Source organism: Pan troglodytes, chromosome 23 (genome assembly GCF_028858775.2).
Source record: "Pan troglodytes isolate AG18354 chromosome 23, NHGRI_mPanTro3-v2.0_pri, whole genome shotgun sequence".
NCBI classification, from domain to species: Eukaryota; Metazoa; Chordata; class Mammalia; order Primates; family Hominidae; genus Pan; species Pan troglodytes.
The window spans coordinates 21458128-21484867 of record NC_086016.1 but is presented as its reverse complement, the minus strand read 5'-3'; the positions used below and the strand labels follow the sequence as shown (position 1 = coordinate 21484867).

The 26740-nt window shown below is 48.8% G+C and overlaps 4 protein-coding genes and 1 long non-coding RNA gene across 24 annotated transcripts in view; 3 read left to right on the top strand and 2 right to left on the bottom strand.

Annotated features, from left to right (window-relative positions):
- The window catches only part of UFD1 (ubiquitin recognition factor in ER associated degradation 1), a 29377-nt gene extending 23701 nt beyond the window's left edge, over positions 1 to 5676 (top strand). For 5 of the 7 annotated variants that reach the window (XM_016939705.4, XM_063807737.1, XM_016939703.3 and 2 more), the window contains 2 exons: positions 755 to 836; positions 4843 to 5676. In XM_016939705.4, coding sequence (XP_016795194.1) covers positions 755 to 836; positions 4843 to 4917 — 157 coding nt within the window. In that variant the 3' untranslated portion in view covers positions 4918 to 5676. Of the gene's footprint in view, positions 1 to 754; positions 2782 to 4686 lie in introns of all 7 variants that reach the window. The other 2 variants (XR_010155984.1, XR_010155983.1) reach the window with 1 other exon arrangement.
- LOC129138484 (uncharacterized) lies at positions 980 to 7738 on the bottom strand. Its single transcript, XR_010155986.1, has 2 exons — positions 7266 to 7738; positions 980 to 3989 (listed from the first exon to the last, which is right to left on the bottom strand). It is a non-coding gene; the product is annotated as an uncharacterized LOC129138484 (long non-coding RNA).
- A 53-nt stretch (positions 7739 to 7791) lies between these two features.
- Positions 7792 to 14710, top strand: C22H22orf39 (chromosome 22 C22orf39 homolog). 6 transcript variants are annotated; one of them, XR_010155985.1, is made up of 5 exons: positions 7792 to 7926; positions 8046 to 8213; positions 11197 to 11575; positions 12273 to 12354; positions 13896 to 14710. XR_010155985.1 is itself a non-coding variant. In XM_054675741.1 (4 exons), exons 1-4 carry the CDS (start codon positions 7792 to 7794, stop codon positions 13922 to 13924), a joined length of 414 nt encoding a protein of 137 aa, XP_054531716.1. In that variant the 3' UTR covers positions 13925 to 14710. The 6 variants fall into 6 exon arrangements, 4 of the variants coding, with proteins under 4 accessions (XP_054531716.1, XP_016795197.1, XP_054531717.1 ...); XR_001712908.3 differs by having other exon boundaries at positions 12273 to 14710; XM_054675741.1 differs by lacking the exon at positions 11197 to 11575.
- Positions 14711 to 19506: 4796 nt separating this feature from the next.
- MRPL40 (mitochondrial ribosomal protein L40) lies at positions 19507 to 23264 on the bottom strand. The gene is made up of 4 exons (XM_525523.9): positions 22970 to 23264; positions 22229 to 22312; positions 20685 to 20843; positions 19507 to 19945 (listed from the first exon to the last, which is right to left on the bottom strand). Exons 1-4 carry the CDS (start codon positions 23020 to 23022, stop codon positions 19621 to 19623), a joined length of 621 nt encoding a protein of 206 aa, XP_525523.3. The 5' UTR covers positions 23023 to 23264; the 3' UTR covers positions 19507 to 19620.
- Positions 23265 to 23703: 439 nt separating this feature from the next.
- The window catches only part of HIRA (histone cell cycle regulator), a 101627-nt gene continuing 98590 nt past the window's right edge, over positions 23704 to 26740 (top strand). For 3 of the 9 annotated variants that reach the window (XR_010155978.1, XR_001712906.4, XM_009437774.5), the window contains exon 1: positions 23976 to 24134. Coding sequence is in view for 2 of the 9 variants with exons in the window: in XM_009437774.5 (XP_009436049.2) it covers positions 24098 to 24134 (37 nt within the window). In the remaining 7 variants the exon portion in view is untranslated. Of the gene's footprint in view, positions 23823 to 23843; positions 24135 to 26740 lie in introns of those variants that run through there. The other 6 variants (XR_010155977.1, XM_063807730.1, XM_009437780.5 and 3 more) reach the window with 4 other exon arrangements.

The window sequence follows — 26740 nt, the reverse complement described above, 5'->3', positions numbered from 1 at the left end:
GGGTCAGTAGTCTCCCAAGGGACTAAAACCCTTAGCTGCTCTCCTTGGTGGGGTGGAGCACAACATGTCCCTCCTTCCACAGTGCCACCCCCAGTACCACTGTGGTCCAGCCTCTCTCCATACCTCTCCATACCCCCAATTCAGCCTCTTCTTGCCCCCACTGGCTTTCCTAAGATGCGCGTCTGATCAGATCTGTCTCTTACTCAAAACCTTTCTGGTCCCTATTTGGTGATCTGCCTATTTTCCTGTTTTGTGACTTTGAATTATTAATCAGGTCACATTATCTCAGTTCCCCTGAAAGTTCCCTGAGGAGCTACCTCAGATGTGCTTCTGTTGCTGGGTCCGGGGACCCACAGCAGACCCTTCCTCTGGTGGCCATGATGGCAGGGGCAGGGCTGAGGTGTGTCAGTTGTCTGTTGTGTGTGTGAAATCAGAATACTGGAGTGAGAGTCTAGCCACCTCAGGGGGTTCTGTGAAGCTCAGGACAGTGACAGTGAGGGCTTCCCAATCCTTCAGATGACCCCTCTCCATAGACAGGTACAGAGCCTAAAGCCCCTGGCCCTATACCCAATATTGATACCAAACCAAGAAGTCAGTTACTTTCTGCTTCCCTCCTGGGAGGATGCCAGGAAGCACCAAAGGGCCCAGGTGGGGTGCAGCAGCATCTTTTCTGCGTTCCTCTTGACTGTTAAAAATGAATTTTAGTCCTTTTTTCCTGGAAATAACATTTCTCTGTCTCTGTCTCTTCTTACAGAGGAATTCCCAATTATGAATTTAAACTTGGTAAGATAACTTTCATCAGAAATTCACGTCCCCTTGTCAAAAAGGTTGAAGAGGTGAGTGTATTTCCTTGTATTTCCTTGGTTGGTAATGAGGAGATTTATTTGCTAGTGATGACTGAAGTTCTTGGCATTCTGAGTAGGGGTGTGCATTAGTCTGTTTCCAAGCTGCTGGTAAAGATGTACCCGAGACTGGGCAATTTACAAAAGAAAGAGGTTTAATGGACTTACAGTTCACATGGCTGGGGAGGCCTCACAATCATGGCAGGGGGCAAGTCACATCTTACATGGATGGTAGCAGGCAGAGAAAAAGCTGGTGCAGGGAAACACCTACTTATAAAACCATCAGATCTCATGAGACTTATCACTGTCACGATAACAGCACGGAAAAGACCCGCCCTCATGACTCAGTTACCTCCCACTGACTCAGTTACCTCCCACCTGGTCCCTCCCACAACACGTGGTAATTCACGATGAGATTTGAGTGGGGACGCAGCCAAACCACATGAGGGTGTCTGTCATGTTTTCCCTTTCCTAGGGTCCCTCTGCTCCCTGGTGTCCTGTTTTTTTCTGTAGAGCTGGTGTGGGGTGTATGAAACAGAAGACTTGCAGCATGGGGGTCAGGAGCTCTGTCTTGCTCTAGAGCCGACTCCAGGCTCTGTTATCACAGAACTGTGTGCCCTGGGTGGGCTTCGTCTTCCAACAGAGACCTTGAACTTCAAATATAGGCAGCACCTTCTAGCTGAGCAGGGTGGTGGTGGGACAGAGGAAGGCAAGGGCTGAGCATCCTGTAGACATGGGCACTTTGTGGGAGTGTGGCCAGGCCTGGCAGCAACTGGAACACAGTCACCTCTGTGTGATGAGGATTTCTACAACACCAGCGCTTCAGACCCATCGCTCTCCTGGTTTCTTTTCTCAAAGGATTGGACCCTTGAGGATCCAGGATTAGGGCGGAGGGCAGATGTACTGAGCCACCCATTCAGGACCAGCTGCTACATGGGAGCCATCCCAATTACTGAACTCTTTTCTCTAGCACTTGGGGTGGTTGGGGACAGAGACCACTGTGAAGTTTGCACACCTGGTCCTACTCACAACCACTTCTGGGCTCAATGTTCAAGTTGAAACAGCATTGGGCATTGGGACCTTTCAGGCTCAGAGGAGCAAACATAGTGGCCAGTCAGACCTCACCCTCCAGCTCCTCCTTCAGGCACCATCCAGGCTTCACCAGCTACAGGCTGCCTTTCTCACTAAAAGCCAGTGCCTGACTCCGACCTAAGACCTTAGCATGGGACGTCCCCCAGGCTGACTGTGACCTGACTGTTGCAAATTTACAGAAGGCAGGGGAGGCCAGTGGGCACAGCAGGCCTGTTTGACCATAAATACGTATTTAAGAAGTATATGTTTAGATGGGATTGAAGACATATTTAGCTCTACTCCATCCTGCAGCCCCACTAAGGCTGTAGCTAAAGGTCATGAGGTAAGAAAGACAGTGGAAGAGGAGGCAACTACAAGGCTTTGGAAGCCCCAGGTACCTTAGTAGAGCATAGAAAGCCTAGAAGCAGTTCTGTGTAGATTGTGGAATTCTCAAAAGGCACCTCTAGAAATGAGGGACTAAAGACAGAATTCTGTTACTAAGCAGTTAGAGCTGCATTACCCTCCCTCCCCCATCCCAGAAGGCTGGAGGCTCGACTCCAGTAGGTCTCTAGACTACTATCTCTGAAGTGAAGGCCACAGTCAGAAAGCTTTCCATTCCAGCATCTAAATAATAGAGGATTTGTGGGAAGAACAGCCACAGAAACCAAAGGAGCAGAAATCATCAGGGAAATAGTTTCCCCAAAGATGGGCACAATTTTGCAGATTTGAAGGGCTCACTGAGTTCCAGCAAAATGAATGAAAATAGCCCCACTTTGAGGCAAAGAAAGATCCTAAAGCTTCTAGAGAGAGAACAGAGGTATCACCATGCATTAAGGACATCATCAGCCAAGCGCCATGGCTCACACCTGTAATCCCAACACTTTGGGAGGCTGATGCGGGAAGATCATCTGAGCCCAGGAGTTTGAGACCAGCCTGGGCAATATAGGGAGACCCTGTCTCTACAGAAAATTTTAAAAATTAGCCAAGCATGGTGGCACGCACCTGTAGTCCCAGCTACTTTAATGCTGAGTTGGGAGCATCACTTGAGCCTTGGGAGGTGGAGGCTGCTGTGAGCTGAGATCACACCACTGCACTCCAGCCTGGGTAACAGTAAGTCCCTGTCTCCCAAAAAAAGGGACATCATCTTAGCAGGACACAGAGGAAACTAGAAGATAGTGGAGCAATATACTCAAAATTCTGAGGGGAAATTTTTTCCAACCTAAAATTCTGTACCAACTCTTATGAGCTGGATTGTGTCCCTCCAGTGTTTCTGTGTTGAAGCCCTAACCCCCAGTAACTCAGATAGGGCCATTTAAAGAAGCAATTAAGTTAAAATAAGACCATTAGAGTTGGCCGTAATTCAATCTGGTGTCCTTTTAAGAAGAGGAAATTTGGACATAGGAAGGGCCATGTGAGGACACAGCAAGAAGGCAGCCATCTGCAAGCCAAGGAAAAGGGTGTCAGAGGAAACCAAACCTGCTGACACCTTGATCCTGCACTTCTAGCCTCCAAAACTATGAAGAATAAATTTCTGTTGTTTGAGCCACCCTATCTTTGGCATTTTATATGGCAGCCCTAGCAGACTAACATACCAACCAGCCTATCAATGAAATATGAGAGTAGAAAAAAGGAACTCACAGGAAGATAATCCTCATGCATCTTTTCTCAGGAAGCTCCTAGGAGGTGTCCCTCACTAAAATGAAGGAATAAGGTAGAAATAAGAAAGTCATAGAATCCAGGAAATAAGGAGCCCCCACTAACATGTACGGCACCTAGAGAAAGGCCAGTCCAGGTACGGCAGGGTGAAGGCCCAGGAGACACAGGTTTGTCAAAACAGATGAACTCCATGCAATGCAGGCTGTGATTGAATAGAGGAAGAAGCCAAACACAGCTATTGACACCAGGATAAATGGAAGGCTGTGCGGCAAAGGAAGACTAAATGCAGCTGTGACTCAAATTTACATGAATGTGACCACATAAATACTAAACAGTGCTCTATTGCAGGTATAACATGCTACAGTTAGTGGGGAGCCAGGTGCAGGGATGTGTGTTGAACATTCCAGAATCCTCTTCTTCCTAGGGAAAAGTTGAGATAATGCCTCAGACTGACTAGCAATAAAAGCATGTGAAAAAAAATATGTGCAGTTTTCAAAGGCTTGGGAAAAAACAATCCCTCTTTCTGCTGATGGAAGGATAGCTTAGTGGAATGTTTCTGAGGGCTGGTTGGTCTCTATATGTTAAAAGCATTAAAAGTGTGTACACACTTTGACCCAGGAATTTGAGCTCTAAAAAATCAGAGTTGTGTGCAAATACATTAAGCTGCTTACCACAGCAATGTCCACTGGTAGAAAACTGGCCCTCCTACATGATGGAATTCTTTTTTACAGAATTCAGTTCTGTAGCCTTGGGAGTATACTAGACAGGAAGTTTATTGGCATGAGATTTCAGAATTAAGTGGGAAAACAATTCTTTAAGCATGTACAGAAAAGTGACCTGAAATGTTTTTGGGTGATGAACTTACAGATTTTTTTTTTTTTTTTTTTTTTTTTTTTTGAGGCAGGGTCTTGCCCTGTTGCTCTGCCATCCAGGCTGGAGCAGTGGCACAGTCATAGCTCACTATGGCCCTGGCTCAAACCATCCTCCCGTCTCAGCCTCCCAAGTAGCTGGGACCATAGGCACATACCACACCGAGCTATTTTTGGTAGAGATGGGATCTCACTGTGTTGCCCAGGCTGGTCTTGAACTCCTGGGCTCAAGTGATCCTCCCACCTAGGCCTCCCAAAGTGCTGGGATTACAGGTGTCAGCTATCGTGTCCAGCCTGAGATATTTCTTATGAGTAATGTGGATGGTACGTGAGTCCATAGAGTAAGGCACTTATTGTAAACCTCCAGGGACTTTCTGAAAATAGTATCTTCTCTTCAAACCTAGGATGAAGCTGGAGGCAGATTCGTCGCTTTCTCTGGAGAAGGACAATCGTTGCGTAAAAAGGGAAGAAAGCCCTAAGTGAGGACTGTTGGCTGATTGGAAAATAATAAAAGAATCATTTGCAACATCTTGGCTTTTAGTTACTGGCACTGACAGGGACGAGCCTCATCAGAGAATACTCTGTTACTTAAGATTTATTTAGAGTTACCTAAGAATTATCAAGTTTGACTTGGAAGTGGAGCAGCAGGACTTTGTAGTTGTATGCTTGATTTGGGGAAAGACAAAGAGCTGTCCCTGAGGGCCTGTAGATAGCTGCCTCCTCACCTCTTCACGCTTTCAGCTTGAGGGGAGCTCCCACTGCCTCAGCAGGAGCAATTCTGCATCCCTAATTCTGTCAAAACCTATGAAGGTGACTAAATTGTCTAACATGAAGTGTTCTTTCTTTTTCTTCATTTATCCTTTCTTTTCCTACGTCAATTGCATAGGTGTCAGTCTTTGGCCTAAAAAAAGGCTTTAAATAGACATGTGTTCTATAAGTAGTGGCTGTCCCACTACTGTGGCTGCAATTTAAGTATTTGACAAAGAATGTTTCTATTTTTATTTTACATATTTTTTTCAAAAACACCACTCACAAGAACCTGATCTGAATGAGTTTGCACTTTTATTCTCATTTCATATGGACATAACTGGCTCCTTAGTGAATCTGTTCATAGTGAAACAACTCCATGGAGAAGCAAACATGTGAATGTTAGAATGAACAAATGCTAAAGCGATGTTCCTCTCCTTCTTCCCTACTCCCCAACTCCCAATTTTAATTTATTAAATCATCCAAGCTTCTGCTGGCCTGTCTTTATTTTTTATCAGTATTTATTTGGTCTTAGATCTTCACTTTCTATAACGTGAGATCTTTTGACATGCTAATCTGATTATTTTAAATTTGTTCCCATGAGCCACTGTGCCTGGCCCCATTGGGAATAATTCTAAGCCAAGAATTTCAAGTAAAAACAGGCAATAACTAAAGCCTAAATCTAAATGTTTGATTAGGTACTAACACAGACTGGTGGTTGGGCCTCTGACCATAACTGAAGGCCTGTTGGCAGGTGCTCCGTGTTCCATCTCACCATTAGAAAAGTGTCCCTCTGGGGCTTCTCCTGGAGAAAGTAGGAAGAAACAAGGCTGCCTGATCCCTAGGTGGCAATGGCTAAGCCCAGCAGGGTCCCCCATGAGCCAGGGCTAACCCTGCTTCCAGGCATGGGGGTCCTGCCCTGGTCAGGGCCCCTCCAACACTCCAGAGAGGAGAATGGTGGCCCCAGGGTCTATCCACGTCTTCAGTGAAGAGTGTCTATGAGTGTCATGATGTTCAGTATTTGGCCTGTGGCACAAACCATCATCACTGGAAATGGGCGTGGTTTTGGAAGGCATGAGCACTGTGGGGACTTACCTGAGCCTCCACTGACAAAGTCTCAGTTTTACTAGCAGAGGGAGAAACCCTTGGTGGGTAGACAGCCTTCATTTGCAGGATCACATCAGCTAACAGATTGTCACTTTATGCATAATGAAGAATGTTACAGTACCTCTGGCTCTGGGTTTTTGTCTTCACTAAGCAACACCTGCTGTGTATGCAGTGAAACGCCTGGTCCTTTGCTGGAGGCACACTCCCCTGCCTGGGCCAGGATGGATTCCATTGCAGAGCCTTTTAATGACACAGTGGGGCCAGTTGGAGCACTGATCCTGGTCATTACTCCTGCACCCTGGCCTGCAGCCTTCCTCTCAGTGTCTTATTTGGGCTTGGTCCTTGAGCTGGCTGCCTCAACAGCAGGACCCCTGGTAAAACTGCAGCTTTCTGATCCACCTCCAGGGAGTCTGTCCCAGTGTCATTCCTGGGACTGGCCCAGCAGTCCCAGGATTTGTATCAGTGGATACTGAGGATTTGTTATCAGTGAAGTGGGAGAACCGCAGCATAGGTACTGCAGGGCGTTTCTGCAAGCCCACCAGCCTCCTCGTTACTTGCCTTGTTGCCTCTTGTGCATTGCTCCTTTTTATAAACGTCCCAGCCAGGCACTGGCGCTCCGCCTATAATCCTAGCACTTTGGGAGGCCAAAGTGAGAGGGTCGCTTGAGGCCAAACTAGCCTGGGTAACTTAGCAAGACCCCATCTTTACAAAAAAAAAAAAAAAAAAAAATTAAAAATTAGCCTGGTGAGGCTGTGCATGCTTTTGGTCCCAGCTGTTCGGAGTCCAGGAGTTTGAGGTTGCAGTAAGCCATGAACACGCCACGCCACTGCACTAAGCCTGGGTGACACAGCAAGACCCTGTCTCGAAAAACGAACAAGGTAAATGTTACATGTCTCCCGCACCCTTAGAATAGAACTACAGACATCCAAGCCACTCCTACCCCGCTCACCCCTGCTACACACCGCCTCCATACCTTTGACCGGCCTATGGCTGTACTCGGATTGCATTCTCAGCCTCCACTTCAAGCCTGCGTTCCCTGGGGAGGTCATTCAACCCTAGATCCACCATATGTCATGCCCAACCAATCTCAGTTACTTTGCGAGTTCACCTCCATCCTGAGTGGACGCTCAAGCAAGACTGCTGGAGCTGCAGATCTGGGAGGTTCGCTGCACCACCTTGATGCTCAGTATGTACTTTTGAAAATATACCGGATTGTTGAGATTTGAGAAAATCTCATAAAGCTGCTGAAAAGAACTGGCCAGAGCCGTGTGATTTGAGAGGCGGCTGACGTAAGGTAGCTGCGCGGCCCAGGATGCCCGCCTGGCCCGGAGTGAATGGCGCTGTCGTCGCGGTGGTCGCGTAGGCTCCGCGCCAGGCCTCGCCCCGGATTTACCCTGCGACCCCGGCCCTCCGCGCGCGCCGCAGCCGCCCTCGGTTGCTATTGGTTGCTCGTCCTGTTTGTCGGCGCTTCTCGAAGAAGGGGGCGAAGACGTAATTGAATGTGTCGGTGCTCATTAGTTCTTCTGTCAGTCGATCACGAGGTGCCGTTTTCTTCATTCTTCATTGGCTGGCGGACTGAGGGGCGGGCTTGGCGCGCCGGTCGCCCAGACATGGCGGACGGCAGCAGCTGGCAGGTGAGTGTGCTGGATCGGAGCCGGGAACCACCGGGGTCTTCCGGAGGGAGGGAACGGGACTGGCTCGGGGCGTAGGGCGCGGCCGCCGGGCCCCGCTCAGGCGCCGCCTCTCGCCGCAGCCGCCGCGCCCCTGCGAGGCCTACCGCGCCGAGTGGAAGCTCTGCCGCAGCGCCAGGCACTTCCTACACCACTACTACGTCCACGGCGAGCGGCCGGCCTGCGAACAGTGGCAGCGCGACCTGGCCAGCTGCCGCGACTGGGAGGAGCGCCGGAGCGCCGAGGCCCAGGTGCGCCGGGAGGGAGCGGGGCGGCGCTTCGGAGCGCCTTGCAGGGCCCAGCTTTCCCCACCCCTCCACGCCCCATGCCCCGCGACCTAGCCGGGGACTGACGGGGTCCCTATCCTCCTCACGCTTCCTTTCTTTTGAGAGATTGTGTAAATTAGCATATCAACAGGACTTTCAGAGGGCGTGAAAGACAAAGGAGGAGACCAGCGAGGAGGGTGTAGAGTGGTTTAGAGAGGGAAGAGGGCAGCCGTCCGGTGTTAGGGTCATCAGCTGGCCTACGCAGGAGGTGATGTTGCTGAGTCCTGAGTGACCAGGAGCCAGCCTTCATCCAGCCCCGGTAGACACCGCTGAGAAACAGATAAGGCCTGGGTTCCTGAAGCAGAGGGTAGGTGGATGGTTGGAGAGCGGTATACCAGGGACCTGGCGGGCCTTGATACGGAGTTTAGAGTTTAGTCTAAAGTGTGCTGGGAGGCATAATTCGATTTATATCTTTAAAAGATCAGTCTGTTAGCAAAGTGTGGTGGCGTGCACCTGTGGTCCCAGCTACTTGGGAGGGTGAGGCGGGAGGATCGCCTAAGCCCAGGAGTTCAAAGCTGCAGTGAGCTATGGTCACACCACTGCACACCAGCCTGGATAACAGAGGGAGACCTGTCTCAGGGGGAAAAAAAAGAGAGAGGGTAAAAAAAGTTCAATCTGTTTGCTAGGGTGTAGAGAATATATTACAGGAGCAGAGAGACCGGTAAGGAGGTGGTCCTAGTTGTTTTTTCGTCCAGCAAATATGTACCACATTGGGTGCTCTTGGGGATGCACGAGTGATAAGAAGAGTCTCTGCCCTCCTGGCACCCACACTGTAGTGTAGAATACAGTGCTACGGTGGACCCCTTGTGGGAGAGGAGATGGAGAGAAGCCAGCCGAAAGGTGCGAGGCTCATGGGGAGTGCCAAGGAATGAGAATCAATGGGACTGATCAACACTTCAACATTATTAAGTGTATACAGTGATCTGAAAGAGATGAACTGATGTGGAAACCAGACTGCTGTATAAAAGAAAATGATGACTATTCCATAATATGTGAAAGTCAAAAAAAGTAAGAAAGCTGACAGCTTATATAGCAAGAGATTGATAACTTTAATGTATATATATGTGCGTGTGTGTGTATAAAGAGCTGTTATATATATATCAATAAGAAATATAGGGATTATTTCAGAATGGAAAAATGGCCAAAGGACACAAAGAAGCAATTCATTAAAAAAGAAAGCCAGCTGGGCATGGTGGTGGGCACCTGTAATCTCGGCACTTTGGGAGGCCGAGGCAAGGGGATCGCTTGAGCCCAGGAGCTTGAGACCAGCCATGGGCAACATGGTGAGACTCCATCTTTATAAAAATAATAAAAAAGGAGAAAAGCCTGGGCATGGTGGCTCATGCCTGTAATCCTAGCACTTTGGGAGGCCGAGGTGGGCAGATCACCTGAGGTCAGGAGTTTGAGACCAGCCTGGCAACATGGCAAAACCCCATCTCTACTAAAAATACGAAAATTAGCCACGCATAGTGGCAAACACCTGTAATCTCAGCTACTCGGGAGGCTGAGATAGGAGAATTGCTTGAACCTGGGAGGCGGAGGTTGCAATGAGCCGAGATCGTGTCACTGCACTCCAGCCTGGGCAACAGAGTAAGACTCCCTCTCAAGAAAAAAAAAGAAAAAATCAAATGGCCAGGTGTCAGGTATATAAGTCTAAATGACAGTAACAGCAGAAAGTGGTGTTGATAGAGGTTTGAAGAATTCTGGGTAGTTGTGCAGTGTTGGTGGGGGTGTCAGGTGTTCTGATTATGTAAATGTCAGATACATACCTTTTGACCTTAAGTTTTACTTCTGGAACTTTATCCCAGGGAAGTAATTGGATAACAGTGTACAGTTAAAAGTTCAGAATGCTAATTATGTTTTTGATACTGCAAAAGCTGAAAACAACCTAAATTTCACTAATAGACATTTGACCAAATAGCTTTTTCCACAAAGTGAAATACCAGATAGCCTTTGAAAAGAATGGTCGGTCATCTCCCTGGGTATGGAAAAGTGCCTACAGTGTATTGTTTAGTGAAAAGAAAGCAGGAAGTAGACTAGCCAGCAAAAGATTATCCTATCTTTAGGGAAACATGTTAGCTCTAAAATGTGGACCAAAAAAAGACATCAGGGAAGCTGTTAACTGCCGCATTGGGAATGGACATTTGGGAATCTTTAATATTCTGTACTACATTTCTGATAGCTTTTTAAACACGATCAAAATATTTTATTTGAGGCAATAGAGCTTGAACAAAGACAGACATGTAGACAGATTAAGTTATCTGTGTAAAGAGGCTCACATAGCACCTGATACCTACCAAGGGCCGACAGCAAAGGTCAACCATGTTGTGATACACTGACTTGTGTCTGTATTGGGAGACAGTAGCCAAGAGAAGCTGATGGGTTAAGTGGCACTTGTGGCACCACTCAGGCGGGTGGTCTGTCCTCTGGACTCTTCCCACCCTTCCAGGATACCCAGGACATGTATTTCTTCCCCGTCTTCCTCCCTTCTCCCTAACATGCTCCTCCCTGCAGCTCCCCACAGCTGCTCTCTCAGACTCTTCTCTCCTCTCCACCCAGCACCCCCAGGCTCACTCTCAGCAGGTGAATATGCCCCAGACTCACGAGGTCAACCAGAGCCATTGAGCCCTGAGGTCCAGGAGAAGATATTTAAAAATTCCTCAAATTATTATGACCTATTCAGTAGTTTTTCACAGTAGCTTGTGAGAAAAAAAATGATCTCCATCTCTGTGCGCTAATATGGAAGAATCGCCAAGGTATAGTAGGTGGAAGCAGCTGTGCTGCAGAGTGGTGTGTACCATAGGCCCTGCCTGTCCATCTGTGTTTCAGAGGGTGATGAGAGGGGGGAGGTACAGGGGTCTTGAGGGTGCTCAGAGCCTGGGGAGTGACTAGAGTCTTATTTGCACAGCAATCCCTCTGTGAGAGCGAGCGGGCACGAGTCCGGGCTGCACGGAAGCACATCCTGGTGTGGGCCCCGAGGCAGAGCCCCCCTCCAGACTGGCATCTCCCTCTGACGCAGGAGAAGGACGAGTGACAAGCATCCCTGCCATTGGCCTGTGCAGCTTCCTCAGTCTGTTTCAAGTTGCTGTTGCACAGCCCTGGGGACTGTGACCAGCCTACACAGTCTGGTGGGTCCCTGTGAGCTCTTGCTCGCAGGAACATGGAGCAGGACATTGCTAGCCCTACTTGCCCACCCCCCACCTGCATGCAGGATACCCTGACACTGCGATGTTCTGCAGGACAATTGCACCGCTTTAGAGCTTCCAGGAGGCCAAGCATTATGGCAGGTACTTGTGAGCAGCCAGGTCAGGCTGGGCATGGTAGCATAGGAGATGGCGGTCCTGAGGTCTAGGCTTCTCAGGTAAACTGAAGGGTAGCCCTGACCTGTGTGGACACACAGGTGGGTCATAATGAGGTAGCTAAACAGTTGTGCCACTGTGAATGTCTTTCCTAGTCCTTAGGAAACTGCCTGCCACGTCCCAGGTTTGGTGAGCATTGTGAGTGCTCACACTCTGCTCCACTCGCTCAGTTCCACTGCACATGCAGGCAGGTGTGCCGAGCAGGTAGGGCTTGCTGGCCCCTCTGCACCAGCAGGCTTCACTTCTTAGGCTCCCAGGTCGGCCCCTGGAGACTCTGGTTTTTAAGAAATGCACACAGCTACAGAACACACAACCTTGCATGAAGAGGGTTTGTGGACTCAGCTGAAGAAATCCAAGTCCAAGACATATGGAATTAAGGACTCCTTCCCTCAAAATTTCCCCTGGTGGTTAATGTATCAAAAGCCATTTCATCTGATTTCAAATAGAAGCTGAAAATTAAGTTCACATTTGTTAGATTTTGTGTGTAACAGTGTTGTACCTGGACAGTATTAGAAATTTGTATGCTTATTCTCTTGTTAAGTGTTTTAAAATGTATGAACCACCAAAAACACTATTTCTTGAAGAGGTCTGTTTATTACTAATAGAATGGTTTCTCATCCTATAGTGGCCCTGTTGTGTGATGCTGAGGGCTAGGCTGGGTCTGTGCCCAGCACCCTCCCTGCTCTCTTCCTGGACACAGGCAGCAAGTTGAGTATCTTTTAATTTGTTCTTTGGGGCAGAATAATCTATCACGTCAGAAGGGTGTCCATTAAAGAACAGTATTTCCCTGCTTGAGTGTGTTTTCTCCTGTGCTCCCTAAGAGCCCCTGTCTGTGTCTGTGAACAGTGGGGGTGGGGGTGGGGGTTGTGCTCACGGGATCCCAAGAGCAGGAGCATCTAAAGAGGAGCCAGCGTTCCCCCATCATCAGGGGAGTACTGATGTGTCTAAGGCAACCAGGGTGCCTCCAGCATGGCTGTGGCTGGTTTAATAATGAGCATTTCCACCCAGTGAGGGAAGAGAGGAAGACTGCTAGAGATCTACAAGGTTTTTCTTACTCTTAAACACAGGGACGGGGCATCTGAATTTGCAGTCTGCTGTAATCCCAGCACTTTGGGAGGCCAAGGTGGGTGGATCACTTGAGGTCTGGAGTTTGAGACCAGCCTAGCCAACATGGTTGAAACCCCCCATCTCTATTAAAAATACAAACATTAACTGGGCATGGTGGCACGTGCCTGTGATCCCAGCTACTCGGGAAGCTGAGACAGGAGAATTGCTTGAACCCCAGAGGCAGAGGTTGCAGTGAGCTGAGATCGTGCCACTGTACTCCAGCCTGGGCGACAGAGTGAGACTCTGTGTCAAAGATAAAATAATAAAATGAATTTGCAGCCTGCATGTGATGCCTGGGATTGCAGCAGCTGCCTTCAGGTTCCTGGGGCGGAGCTGGAGAGTGCAGCAAAAGCCAGGGCATGCCAGCCAGCACCCCAGTCCATGAGGGGCCTCCCCTCAGTGCAGCCACGCTCCCTGCCACCTGCTTGTTTAGCAAGGTATGCATTGTGCGGCTGCATGCTCTGTTAGGAAGCATTAAGTCCTGCCTCTGTAGTGTGACTATCATATTTTGCCTCCTCCTTCACTACTCAAGTTCCACATCAACAGATAATCTCTCTGGACAGGATGTTCCTGCATTTGTTTCTGTGTCAATTCCTTCACAACATCTGAGTGTCCACATGTTGGACAGGGTTTGAGGCTTATAAGACCACAGTTTTGAAACAGACAAGTTGTCTTCAAAGAGTTTCTGTTGTAGTTTGGGTAAAAGACAGACATTAAACATCAATAAATAGGAATTTAAAACGGTGGCTGGATGTGGTGGCTCACGGCTGTTATCCCAGCACTTTGGGAGGCTGAGGTGGGAGGATTGCTTGAGCCCAGGAGTTCGAGACCAGCCTGGGCAACGTAACAAGACCCCATCTCTACAAAAAATAAATGAGCTATGCATGGTGGCATGCATTTGTAGTTCCAGCTACTTCGGAGGCTGAGATAGGAGGATCGTTTGAGCCCAGGAGTTTGAGGCTGCAGTGAGCCATGATTGTGCCCCACTGCACTTCAATCTGGGTGACAGAGCGATATCCTGTCTCAAAATAAAGAAAAATAAAATGGTGGTAATTTCTGAAGCAGTTTGGTATTTTATGGTGGTGGTATGAAGAAAACAAATACTGTAATAAGAGCAATATCTTTCAAACTTTTTGGACAGGTGCTAGGTGTGGTGGCTCACACCTGTAATCTCAGCTACTTGGGAGGCTGAGGCAGAAGAATCACTTGAGGATAGGAGTTTGAGGTTGCAGTCAGCTATGATCGTGCCACTGCACTCCAGCCTGGGCAACAGAGCAAGACCCCGTCTCTAAATAAATGTTTTAAAAATAAAAATAAATGTTTTGGATAAAACCCCATATTAATAATAAGTATTTTACATTATTATCTGGCATAGACTGTTATATATAGCATATTATTGTTGAAATACAAAACAATATGTATCCGTACTGTATGTGATATAGTGCCATTTTCAGTAACTGCTGTACACACAGCAACTCAGATGAAACTCAAGGAAATTCTTCAGAGCAAAAACAGCCAATCTTGAAAACATACATGTAGCAGGATTCCATTTATGTAACATTGGTGAAATAATGTAATTATAGAGATGGAAAACAGATTAAAGGTTACCAGGGGTTTAGGTTAGGGATGGTGAGGGGGTGGTTCATACGAGGGAGTCCTGTGGTGTTGAAAACCATCTGTCAGCCTGACTGGTGGTTACACAGGGCTATACATGAAGTTAAAATTGTGTAGAGTTAGGTACACAAAGGAGTACAGATGTAACTGGGGAAACTGAGTATGTTCTGTAGACTGTACCAATGTCAATTTCTGCGTCCTGATGCTGTGCTGTAGTGTACAAGGTGTTAACATTGCGGGAGGCTGGGGCAAGGGTACCCAGGACCTCCCTAGACAACCTCCTATGCAACCTCTTGTGAATCTATAATTACTTCAAAATAAAAAGTTGAAAACAAACTGTCAGCCATGACCTACCGAACTGATTTTACAACCTAACAGATGAAACCTACTGTTTTAAAAAAACACTGCTATCAAGCACCTGTGCTGGACACTTACCTTGGGCGGGGAGGTGGGGAAGGCCTCAGTGTCTGAGCCCAGACCTGGGTGAAGAGGCTCAACTCCTGTCAGGCAGAGAAAGGGACCCACAAAGGCAGAGGGACCTGACACCATGTTTTGACCAGAGCGGGTGCTGTGAGCTGTGATCAGGAATCTGGGTATGAGATTCTCTGGGTGGCAGGTAGCCAAAGACCTGACCTGACCTTGTTCTAGAGACCTCTGGCTGCTGTGCGGAGAAGGGGTGGGGTGGTTAGATCAGTTGGCCACTGCAATAGAACAGGCAAAAACTGACGATGACGTGGACCTCAGAGGCAGCAGTGGAGGTCATGAAAAGTGGTTCCAGTTAGCATTTGTCTCAGGTGGGGCCAAAGGACTTAGAATCCTTAGGCAACATTTTTATCCAGGACTGATAAGAGTTTTAAAACGAAGTTTTTTTTTTTTTGAAAAAAGCAGTAGTCTCAGCTACTTGGAAGGCTGAGGTAAGAGGATCGCCCAGGCTATGGAAAGGACAGTCTTTTCAACAAATGGTTGATGCCTGGAAACTGGATATCCAAGAGTGAAGTTGGACCCTTACCAAACGTCATATACAAAAGTTAACTCAAAATTGACCGAAATTGTAAGAGCTTAAAATTAAATATAGGGAATATCTTCACAACGTTGGATTTGGTAGTAGTTTCTTGGATATGACACCAAAGTCATCAACATTAAAAAGAAAAAAATAGATAAATTGGACTTCATGAAAATTAAAGGCACTAAATTTCACATCAGAAGACTATTGGCCGGGCATGGTGGCTCACTCCTGTAGTCCCAGCACTATTGGAGGCCGAGGTGGAAGGATCACTTGAGCCCAGGAGTTCAAGACCATCTTGGGCAACATAGTAAAACCCTGCCTCCATTCCTTCTAGAAAAAATTTTTTAAAAAACACACTATCAGGCCAGGCACCGTGGATCATGTCTGTAATCCCAGCATTTCGGGAGGCTGACATAAGGGGATTGCTTGAGGCCAGGAGTTCAAGACCAGCTTGGACAATATAGCAAGACCCCATCTCTACAAGTTTAAAAAAAAAAAAGGTAGCTGGGCTTGGTGGTGTCTGTCTGTAGTCCTAGCTACTCAGGAGGCTGAGGCAGGAGAATTGCTTGAGCCCAGGAGTTTGAGGTTACAGTGAGCTATGATTGCACTACTGCACTCTAGCCTGGGTGACAGAGCAAGACCCTATCTCTTAAAAAAAAAAAAAAGACACATCAACAGAATAAAAAGGCAATCCACAGAATGGGAGAAAATATTTGCAAATCATATCTCTAATAAGAGATTAATAGAATTATAGAGAACTCCTAAAACTCAATGAGAAAAAAAGTTCAAAAATGGGCAAGGGGCCGGGCACTGTGGCTTAGGCCTGTAATCCCAGCACTTTGGGAGGCTGAGGCAGGCGGATCACCTGAGGTCAGCAGTTCGAGACCAGCCTGGCCAGCATGGTGAAACCCCGTCTCTACTAAAAATATAAAAATTAGCCAGGTGTGGTGGCATGCACTTGTAATCCCAGCTACTTGGGAGACTGAGGCAGGAGATTTGTTTGAACCCGAGAGGCAGAGGTTGCAGTGAGCCGAGATTACGCCACTGTACTCTAGCCTGGGTAACAGGGTGAGACTGTTTCAAAAAAAAAAAAAAAAAAGACAAGGACTTGAATAGACATACAAATGGCCAAAAAGCACATAAAAAGATGCTCAACATCACTGACCATTAGGGAAATGCAAGTCAAAACCACAGTGAGATACCACCTCACACCCATTAGGATGGCTACTATTAAAAAAAAAAAAGTGTGATAAGGATGTAGAAAAATTGGAACCTTGGCTGGGTGTGGTAGCTCACATATGTAATGCCAGCACTTTGGGAGGCCAAGGCGGGCAGATCACCTGAGGTGAGGAATTCAAGACCAGCCTGGCCAACATGGCGAAACTCCATCTTTACTAAAAATACAAAAAAAAATATTAGCTGGGCGTGGTAGCACACACCTGTAGTCCCAGCTTGGCAGGCTGAGGCAGGAGAATTGCTTGAACCCGGGAGGTGGTGGTTGCAGTGAGCCAAGATCATGCCACTGCATTCCAGCCTAGGCGACAGAGTGAGACTCCGACTCCAAAAAACAAAGAAAAGAAAAATTGGAATCCTTGGGCACTATTGGTGGGAATATATAATGTTACAGCAGCCATGGAAAGCCATATGGCACTTCCTCAAAAAATTAAAAATAGACTCACCATATGATCCAGCAGTTCCACTTCTGGGCGTATATCTAAAAGAAAGCACAGTCTTGAAGAGATATTTGTACTCCTGTGTTCATAGCAGCATTATTCACAATAGTAAAATGCGGAAGGTAACCCAAGTGTCCATCAACAGATGGATAAGGAAAATGTGGCGTACGTACAATGGAACATTAATTCAGCCATGAAAAGGAAATTTGATACGTGCTATATAACATGGATGAACCTTAAGGATTATGCTCAGTTAAATAAGCCACTTACAAAAAGACAAACACTATGATTCCGCTTCTGTGAGGTACTTAAGAATAGTTAAAATCACAGAAAAGGTAGAATGGTGGTTGCCAGGGGTTGGGGGAAGAGGGGAACAGGGAATTATGGTTTAATGGGTAGAGTTCAGTTTTGCAATGAAGACCTCTGGAGATGGATGGATGGTGGTGATGTTGTCTGATGGTATGAATGTCCTCAATACCACTGAGCCATACAGTTAGAAATGATGAAGATAGTAAAGTTTATGTGTATTTTACCACAATTTTTTTTTTTTTTTGATGGGGAGTTTCGCTTTTCTTGCCCAGGCTGGAGTGCAGTGGCGTGATCTCGACTCACTACCTCCACTTCCCGTATTCAAGCGATTCTCCTTCCTCAGCCTCCCGAGTAGCTGGGATTACAGGCATGTGCCACTACACCTAGCTAATTTTGTATTTTTAGTAGAGACAGGGTTTCACCATGTTGGTCAGGCTGGTCTTGAACTCCTGACCTCAGATGATCTGCCCACCTAGGCCTCCCAAAGTGCTGGGATTACAGGCGTGAGCCACAGTGCCTGGCCACCACAATTTTTAAAAAAGGGAAAAAAGTGAACCACACGCTAGGAAGACAACCTAAGTTCTTATTCCAATGAAATGTTTCCCTGGTTTACCTGCACTAAGGTGGTTAAAAAAAAAAAAAAAAAAAAATCCTTTCTGAGGTTGTGATCCAAGCCACTGGGGAAAATGGCTCTATTCGTACACTGGGCCTGTACTGTGACAGGCTGAATTGTGTCCCCTACAGTTCCTATGTTGAAGTCCTACCCATACGACCCTCCCACTCCCTGCAACCCCATACCTCAGAATGTGACTGTATTTGGAGGTAGCATCGTTAAAGAGATAATTAAAGTTATAATGAGGTCATTAGGTGGGCCCTATTCCAGTATAACTGGTGTCTATAAAAAATTAGGAAACAGATTGGGACGACCATGTGAGGGAAAAGGCAGCCATCTGCAAGCTAAGGAGACTCAGAAAACAAGCCTGCTGGTACCTTGATCTCAGGAGTTCTAGCCCCCAGAATTGTGAGAAAATAAATTTCTTTTGTTTAAGCCACCCAGTCTATGGTAATTTGTAATGGCAGCCTGAGCAGACTAATACATTCCCATTCTAGACTAAGCACTTGAGACAGAGTCCGCTGCCCCAGCCAGGCCTCACACCCTCTTGGGGGCCACAGCATCTTTATTAACTAGTATGTCCCTGGCCTGCTCCACACTCTTCTGCCTCCCCCTAACCCCAGCTGAAAACACAAAGGTGGCTCCTTGGTCTCTCCCATCAGGAAGGCCCTGCTTCTCCACATGCCTTTCCAGCTGGCAACTTCCTTTCCCACCACTCCTCTGTTACTCTGACTCCTGTTGGTATTTTCACTATACCCTTGGGATCTTCTTTTTACACATTTTTTTTTTCCCCATTTGAGGGCAGCAGTTGATGTCTGTCATCTTCTTCCCATTACCTGGCGAAGGGCAGCATCTGTCACCTCCATCCATCTTAGGTGAATAAACTTTTTTTTTTTTTCTTTGAGATGTAGTCTCGCTCTTTCACCCAGGCTGGAGTGCAGTGGTGTGATCTCAGCTCACTGCAAGCTCCACCTCCCAGGTTCACACCATTCTCCTGCCTCAGCCTCTTGAGTAGCTGGGACTACAGGCGCCCGCCACCATGCCCAGCTAATTTTTTTTTGTATTTTTAGTAGAGATGGGGTTTCACTGTTAGCTAGGATGGTCTTGATCTCCTGACCTCATTTCGTGATCCACCTGCCTTGGCCTCCCAAAGTGCTGGGATTACAGGCATGAGCCACTGAGCCCGGCCTGGTGAATTAATTTTAATTCTGGCTGGGCGTGGTGGCTGATGCCTATAATCCCAGTGCTTTGGGAGGCCAAGGTAGGCGGATCACTTGAGGTCAGGAGTTCGAGACCAGCCTGGCCAACATGGCAAAACTCTGTCTCCTAAAAATACAAAAATTAGCCACGCGTGGTGGTGCACACTTGTAATCCCAGATACTCAGGAGGCTGACACAGGAGAATCGCTTGAACCAGAGAGACAGAGTTTGCAGTGAGCCGAGATTGCGTCACTGCACTCCAGCCTGGGCAACAGAGTGAGACTCTGTCTCAAAACAAAATTAAAAAAAAAAAAATTCTAACACAAGACAAAGGAGCATTTTGATTAAACCAGTATTTATTAACAGCATGCCTGATTCTGTGGAAAGCAGACTTGAACCCTGGTCATTCCTACTCTCAGGGGCAGCATGTTAAGGATAGCAGCCTGCCAAGTCTATCTCTTAAACTCCACTTGTGTGTACACCTTGGTGATGTCATTGTACCTGCCTTCAGGGGGTTGGTAGTTAGGGATCGGTGGTGTGTAATGTGGCCCTTCCTTCTCAAAGGGGAACAGGTTAGGATCCCGCTTGATGGCCTCAGCATGGAGCTTCGGGGACTCCAGTCGCAGTTCCTCCAGAGCTTCCTGCTGGGCTTCTAGCATAGCCCTGATGGTGTCCCTCTCCATCTTATGCTCTTGCTGCTTGTACAAGGACCACTTCTTCAGAAGCAGAGCTCTCCTCTCAGTCTTCTCAAAGGTGAGCTCCACCTGAGGCCGCTCTCTGCAAAGAAGCTAAGGGTTACCAACCTCACTGGCATGTAAGTCTGTGACTGCAACTGACACAAGTATTCCCATTGCCAGACACAGACAGGACTTAGGAGATAAAACAAGTTTGGGACAGATTAAGAAACGGAATGTTGAATGTGGCTGCAGCTGCAACTGATGCTTGGAACCAAGGTCATTTGCTCTCTGTCAGAAGAACAGATGATCTGAGACTGGTAGCACTTCCTCTGCCCAAGCAAATACTCCCTTGGGTGAGAGAAGACTTCAACACCTGCCCCTTTATAGATGGTGCACACTGCTTACAAAACGGCAGCAGGAGCTGTTAACCCTGCACACAGTAGAATCCCAACAAATACCAACTAAAGATATCTGCATGATAAAACAGGAGGTCAAGGGTTTTCTACTGTTAGGATGAGGCGAGGGCTTCAGACTCCAGGCCCAAGGGATCAGAAACAGCCAAGACTCCTCATGCATGACAGCAACAACATGAACTCCAGAGCAGTGCTTAAGCATCTGGATTATTAGATGTCTTAGGTTCTTTCCCACCCAGAGCCATTCAAGAGTACCACCCAAGGATGCTTTCTCCTGCTTCCAAAAGGAGCAAGGACTCATTAGGGCCAAGTCAGCTCAAGCCTACTGACCAATGACTATCACAGGTGTGAACTACAGACACAACTACCTGAAGTTGATATTACTCCTTTGTCCTAAGGACTTCATCCCTAGAGAAGGATCCTTACCTTGCTTTATCCAAGAACTTTAGAGGGGTAATAAAATCTTCAATAGGAATTAGCTCTTGAGTAGCCTTTTCCAGTTTTCGGATCTTCCTTTTCAAGCGCTCCTTTGCTTCTTGGTCTTTTTTAGGATCTACCTTCTTCTTTTTTCGAAGAGGTTCTGATCTAATAGATAAAGCAAATATTAAACATTTTCCTCTTTGGTCTCATGAACCTACTGAGAGGCAAGATGGTAAGTACCCCATACTGACCTCTCCACTGGGGGAAGGAGCTGTGCATGACTAACTCATGAGCTCAGCGTGGTTAGGAGGTACTCCACCCCACAGTACTTGTGAGAACTGTGTGGGTGCCATCAATTACAAGAAACAGTACAAAAGCAGCCGGGTGCAGTGGCTCAGGCCTGTAATCCCAGCACTTTGGGAGGCAAAGGCGGGCAGATCGCCCAAGGTCAGGAGTTCGAGACCAGCCTGGTCAACATGGCGAAACCCTGTCTCTACTAAAAATACAAAAATTAGCTGGGTGTGGTGGTGCGCACCTATAATCCCAGCTTCTCGGGAAGCTGAGGCAGGAGAATCACTTGAGCCTGGGAGGCGGAGGTTGCAGTGGGACAAGATCGCGCCACTGCACTCCAGCTTGGGTAACAGAGCGAGACTCTGTCTCAAAAAAAAAAAAAAAAAGTACAAAAGCAACAAGAGGCATCAGGGTATAAAATCGGGAAGTGTTCCTCTTTATTGCTGGGATTCAGGTGTGCCTTGGGATTACACTCAAAAGTGAAAATACCAAACTGTTAGATTAGAAGCTTATTACTATTAAAATTGATTTGTGGACTGGGTGCGGTGGCTCAGGCCTGTAATCCCAGCACTTTGGGTGCTGAGGTGGGTGGATCACCTGAGATCAGGAGTTCGAGACCAGCCTGACCAACATGGTGAAACCCCGTCTCTACTAAAAATACAAAAATTAGCCGGGCGTGGTAGTGGGCGCCTGTAATCCCAGCTACTTGGGAGGCTGAAGCAGGAGAATTAGTTTAACCCAGGAGGCGAAGGTTGCAGTGATCCAAGGTCACACCACTGCACTCCAGCCTGGGTGACACAGTGAGACTCCATCTCAAAAAAAAAAAAAAAAGAAAAAGAAAAATCAAATCCTTTACTATCAAGATTGATTGAATCAAGTATCTACAAAGAGTTGAGAGTGCCAGACGGAAATACCTTTAATACTTGCATCTTCCCCACACTCTCCAGGGCCTCAGAATGGGCAGGGAAGAGGAAGGGTCATGGAGAAACAGAAACTTAAGCTGTGTCCTTTAAAACACACAAGAATCCCTTCAAGGAGAATACTTACTTCTTGAGAAACTGCTCAAATTTTAAAAATTACAAACAACAATCTATGGTTTGGAAAATGTTGGAAAAACAGAAAAGCATCGGCCTAAATTTAACTGAGAAACTTTGTAGGCTGTTAATTTTGCAAACCACACATCCAGCATTCTTGCTTTGTTCTCTACACATCGACTGACACCTTTACCCTCAGAGGTCAGGCCCTCGATTGAGTTTTACCTCATGGGAATGAGTTCCCAGAAAGACAACAATGACGCTCGCTGGTGAGTCTCTCTAAGCTGCATCTGCCAAGTTCCCAGAAGCCTGAAAGATACAAGAGTATGTATAAATATCTGCTTCTCCAGGCTAGGCGCGGTTGCTCACGTCTGTAATCCCAGCACTTTGGGAGGCCGAGGCGGGTGGATCGCGAGGTCAGGAGTTCAAGACCAGCCTGGCCAACATGGTGAAACCCCGTCTCTACTAAAAATACAAAAATTAGCCGGGCGTGCTGTTGGGCGCCTGTAATCCGAGCTACTCGGGAGGCCGGGGCAGAACTGCTTGAACCCGGGAGGCAGAGGTTGCAGTGAGCCGAAATCGCGCCACTGCACTCCAGCCTGGGCGACAGAGCGAGACTCTGTCTCAAATAAATAAATAAATATCTGATTCTCTCCCACTTCACAGGAAAATAAAAAATTGCAATGCTCCCAAACCCGGGGCACTTCTAACTACTTGATACGACAGCAAGGTCAACGTGGAAGATTTTTCAAAATATTTCGTTCAGACCACAGAGGACTTAAGCAGGACCCCTGCTCGCCAGGGTGCTCAGATTTTCATGCATAAGAGTCATGACCAGATGGCTCATCCCTGAGATATTCGTGGACTGGGAGGCGAGCAGGGAGCACAGGCGAGTCCTGGCGGACAGTCGCGAAGACCCCGCACGCGCCCTGGGCACTCCGCTATCCGGCCAGCGTCCGCACTCACCCGCTAGTCGGGCGCAGGGCTAGCGAGATACTTCGCAGCACGGAGGCCCTCATGGCTACCCTCGGCGCTTCCGGGCGTGCGCCCCTCCGCAGTCCGGCCCGCGGTGCCCCCTGCTGAGGTCCGGCAGACCAGGCGCCCAGCGCTCGGGCGTTCCGGCTGCGTGGGCTGGGACGCGCCTGTCCCCGCCCCCGACGCAGCCCCGCCTAGGGCGTCAGCTGCGCACACACGAGGGCCTTGCGTTTCACGCGGCTCGGGGTCCTCCCTTCCGTCCCCGCCCTGGGCTGCGAGCGCGCCTCTGCAGCGGGCACAGTCCAGCCAGTCAGGCCCTAGCCGGTTGGTCGGTCTGCGCCCTCGCGCGGGCCTCGGCCCCGCAGTGCAGCCGGAGCAGCCGAGGGGGCGTCCCTCTGCTCCTCCGAGTCCAAATGTTCATGTCTAGGCAAACGGCCCCGATCTTCTAATAAACGCGTCCGCCCCAGCCTCCCCCACCAGGGTTGGCTCGTCCCCCGCATTCGTTCGAGTCCGAAGCCCGGATCGCATTCCGGCGCCGGCGCGGAGCCCGGCGCTCGCAAGATGCCCAATAGCGCGTGTTGATGAATGACGGAAGCTAGTTAATAAGTCGGACTCAGACTGGCGAGGCAGAGCTGGTGACGGGCGGTCCACGCCACCTGGGCCCCGCCTGCCTCTGCGGGCGGCCCGGGTTGCAACTGCAGGCCCCGCTCGCTGTCCGCCGTCCAGGCGAACCGCCCTTTCTGGGGCGCCCGCGCCCGGGCCCGACCCGAAGCCCCTGCCAGCGGAGGAGCCGGGGCGGCCCAGTCCGCGTGGGGAGCGGTTTCCCGCCGGGGCGATTTGGCAGGTGCGCGCCGTGACTTCCGGCGTTGCCCGGGAGCCGCCTGAGGAGGAGCGGCGCAGGGGATGCGGCTGTGGTGGCGGCGGCGGCGGCCGAGCGCGGGTGGCGGCTGTGGCGGCGGAGGGGGGCGCGGGCCGGCGATGGCGCGGCGGCCCTGAGGGCGCGGGGCGGGCGGCGGCCGGAGGGCGGGCGGCGCGGGAGGAAGCGGCGGCGGTGGCTCCATGGCCCGGGCGCGCTGAGGGACCCGGCGCTCGCCTCAGCCCGGCGGCGGCGGCCGAACAATGAAGCTCCTGAAGCCGACCTGGGTCAACCACAATGGTGAGTGCGCGCAGGGGTCGCGGGAGGCCGAGCCCGGAGTCGGGTCGGGGTCTGGAGTCGAGTCGGGGCGCGCGCAAGTCCTGCCTGTCTCGCCCTTGACGCCCGGTACCCGGTGCCCAAGCCAAGAAGCCGGCGGGAGCGGACTTTGTCCTCAGCGCGGAGAGGCCGGTGAGCCCCAGCACGTGCTCCGGGTTGACCGCAGCGAGGGCCATCTTCGCCCCTGGCCCTTGCTCTGAGTCTTCCGCTGCCCACCTGTGGTCCTTGGAGGGGCCGCGGCCTGGCTCCCAGGAGCGGGCCTTGGTGCCAGCCAGTGCCTTCCACTGGTCTGCATCGCCCGAGAAGTGCTCAGACGGTCCTGAAGGTGAAACCGGGATGAAATCCCCCTTGTGGCCTTTCAGTGGCAGGATGAAGATCCGAAATCTGCAAGAGGGACTGTTACTGCCCCTCTGGATCTGGTGACAGTGCCCCCAGTTGGGGAATTGTGGTCCCTAAATAGGAGGGTTTGGGGGCCCCGGGCCCCCGCGAAGGATCCACGATTAATGCTGAGCTGGGACATCAGGGTGAACTAGGGTTGGGCAGATAGGGCACAGGTGTGTTCTAGGAGAGGGGCTTCCTTAGCTCTGTGGCAGTGGCTCCAAAGCACACCCTTGGGGAACGGACTCATCCACCCCGTATCTTGACTCTGATACAGAGAGGCTAGTGGTAATCAGTTTCGTCATAGTTCTGCCTTGTTGGCAGAACTGCTGCAGGAGTTGGTGTTTGCTCCCCGGGTAGATGAAAAAAGCGCGCCTCCCCCTCCCCCACCCCACTCTGCTGACAGCACTGTAGCACAGAAATCAACCCAGGGAGACTCCTCCAGCCCAGGGCCTGATTCTGGCCTGTCTGACTGTTGACAGGCAAAGGGTCACCCTGATGCTGTCTTGTTCCTCATTTCTACTTTGCAGTGCGACTAGAGGGTGCTACCGTTTTCTTTAGGAGCGAGAATAGATATTTTAACACGTGGCTTTTTAGTTTTGAATTTGGTCCCAGGATGCTCTCTACTACCACAACTAAACTGAACTGATGATGTGTGTGTTCTCCTCCTGCCACCTCTCTCTCCTTCCATCTTGTGTGACATCTTTCCCATTTTTCAGGGACTAGGTTCACGTGTTTCTTTTGAAACTGTTCATCTTGAGTTACCCCGGTAGATGTGCTGTATCACTGTCTGTGTGTTTTGCCTTGCATGGAAGGTGTGAGGGTACTTTCCATATGCCCCCAGGGTAGGGACTGCCTCAGTCCCTTCTGTATGCCCTACTGCATTGAACAACCTCTTCCACATGATGGGTATGTGATAAATATTGGCTAAAACAGGTAAGAAAGCTGAGGTTTTCATAATTTATCAAGATGAAGTTAGGTTTACTGTGCATGAAAGCCGAAGCCTTGAGTTTTAGTTTCATTTCTCCTGTTGATCTCCAAGAGCATTTCCTGATATGTACTGTGCAGATCTTTCCCTGGAGAACTGGACAAATATTGTAATTATGAATTATGATGCTTGTGATTAGGAAAGGAAAAATGTTATTATGAACTAGTTTACTGTGTGAAGGTTTTAAAATGCTTTACCTAAATCAGTTTTTGTGAATAGCCTACCCTTCTCCAGCCTCTCTTCTACTGTCATATAACTTGTTGCTTTTTGATAAGCTCCTTTGTAGGCCAAAAGTTTTATGCTATGTAAACATAAGTAAGTCAAGATGCTTAAGTGATGAACTAGGTACAAATGAATAAGAGACTACACTCAGATCAGCAGCCAAGTGCATCAGCCTGGTGGAGCAAGCACAACAATGGCCCTTATTGCTGAGGGCCTTTCTACAGCCCTAGAATGGAGCATGATAATATCTACTCTAACCACTTCATAGTATGCTTCTGATACTCAGTTGGGAGCTTAGATATAAAAATGCTCCCCAAACTGTTAAGTGCTTTAGAAATCTGAGATAATAAGTAATAATAAAAAGAGGCTGGGCACGGTGGCACATGCCTGTAATCCCAGCACTTCGGGAGGCTGAGGCAGGTGGATCACGAGGTCAAGAGATCGAGACCATCCTGGCCAACATGGTGAAACCCCGTCTCTACTAAAAATACAAAAATTAGCTGGGCGTGGTGGTGCGCACCTGTAGTCCCAACTACTCGGGAGGCTGAGACAGGAGAATCGCTTGAGCCCGGGAGGTAGAGGTTGCAGTGAGCCGAGATCGCGCCACTGCACTCCAGCCTGATGACAGTGAGACTCCATCTCAAAAAAAAAAAAAAAAAGATATGGCAACTCTGGCAGGATGGGATTTAACTTCTTTTAAACTTGTTCTTTGTTAAATTTCCTTTCTTTTAAAATCTCATGGAATGTTCAGAAGGACTGTCAAGAGGTAAATTACCACTGCCCTGGAGGAGATGATGCTGGTCTGAATCACTACCGAGCAGGCCTTTAAATACTGTAGGAGTATTGGTAGCTGCTGGGAGCAGGGGCTGCTCAGCCGGAAGCCTGAGGGGTGGATAGTGGCCAGTAAAATTGTGCTTGCTTTTGTAAAGCCATCATTGCACTTTCTGGCTTCCTTGTTCTATATTCATGTCTCCAATTTTGT

Excerpts from the sequence above, each read along its gene's own strand:
- C22H22orf39 (XM_016939706.3), top strand. The coding sequence starts at position 7,792 with ATGTGTCGGTGCTCATTAGTTCTTCTGTCAGTCGATCACGAGGTGCCG. Across the intron at positions 7,927-8,045 it reads CGGACGGCAGCAGCTGGCAG|CCGCCGCGCCCCTGCGAGGC; the intron begins GTGAGTGTGCTG and ends CTCTCGCCGCAG. Across the intron at positions 8,214-11,196 it reads GCCGGAGCGCCGAGGCCCAG|CAATCCCTCTGTGAGAGCGA; the intron begins GTGCGCCGGGAG and ends TTATTTGCACAG.
- MRPL40 (XM_525523.9), bottom strand. The coding sequence starts at position 23,022 with ATGAGGGCCTCCGTGCTGCGAAGTATCTCGCTAGCCCTGCGCCCGACT. Across the intron at positions 22,313-22,969 it reads GCCCTGCGCCCGACTAGCGG|GCTTCTGGGAACTTGGCAGA; the intron begins GTGAGTGCGGAC and ends TGTATCTTTCAG. Across the intron at positions 19,946-20,684 it reads AAGTTCTTGGATAAAGCAAG|AGAGCGGCCTCAGGTGGAGC; the intron begins GTAAGGATCCTT and ends GCTTCTTTGCAG.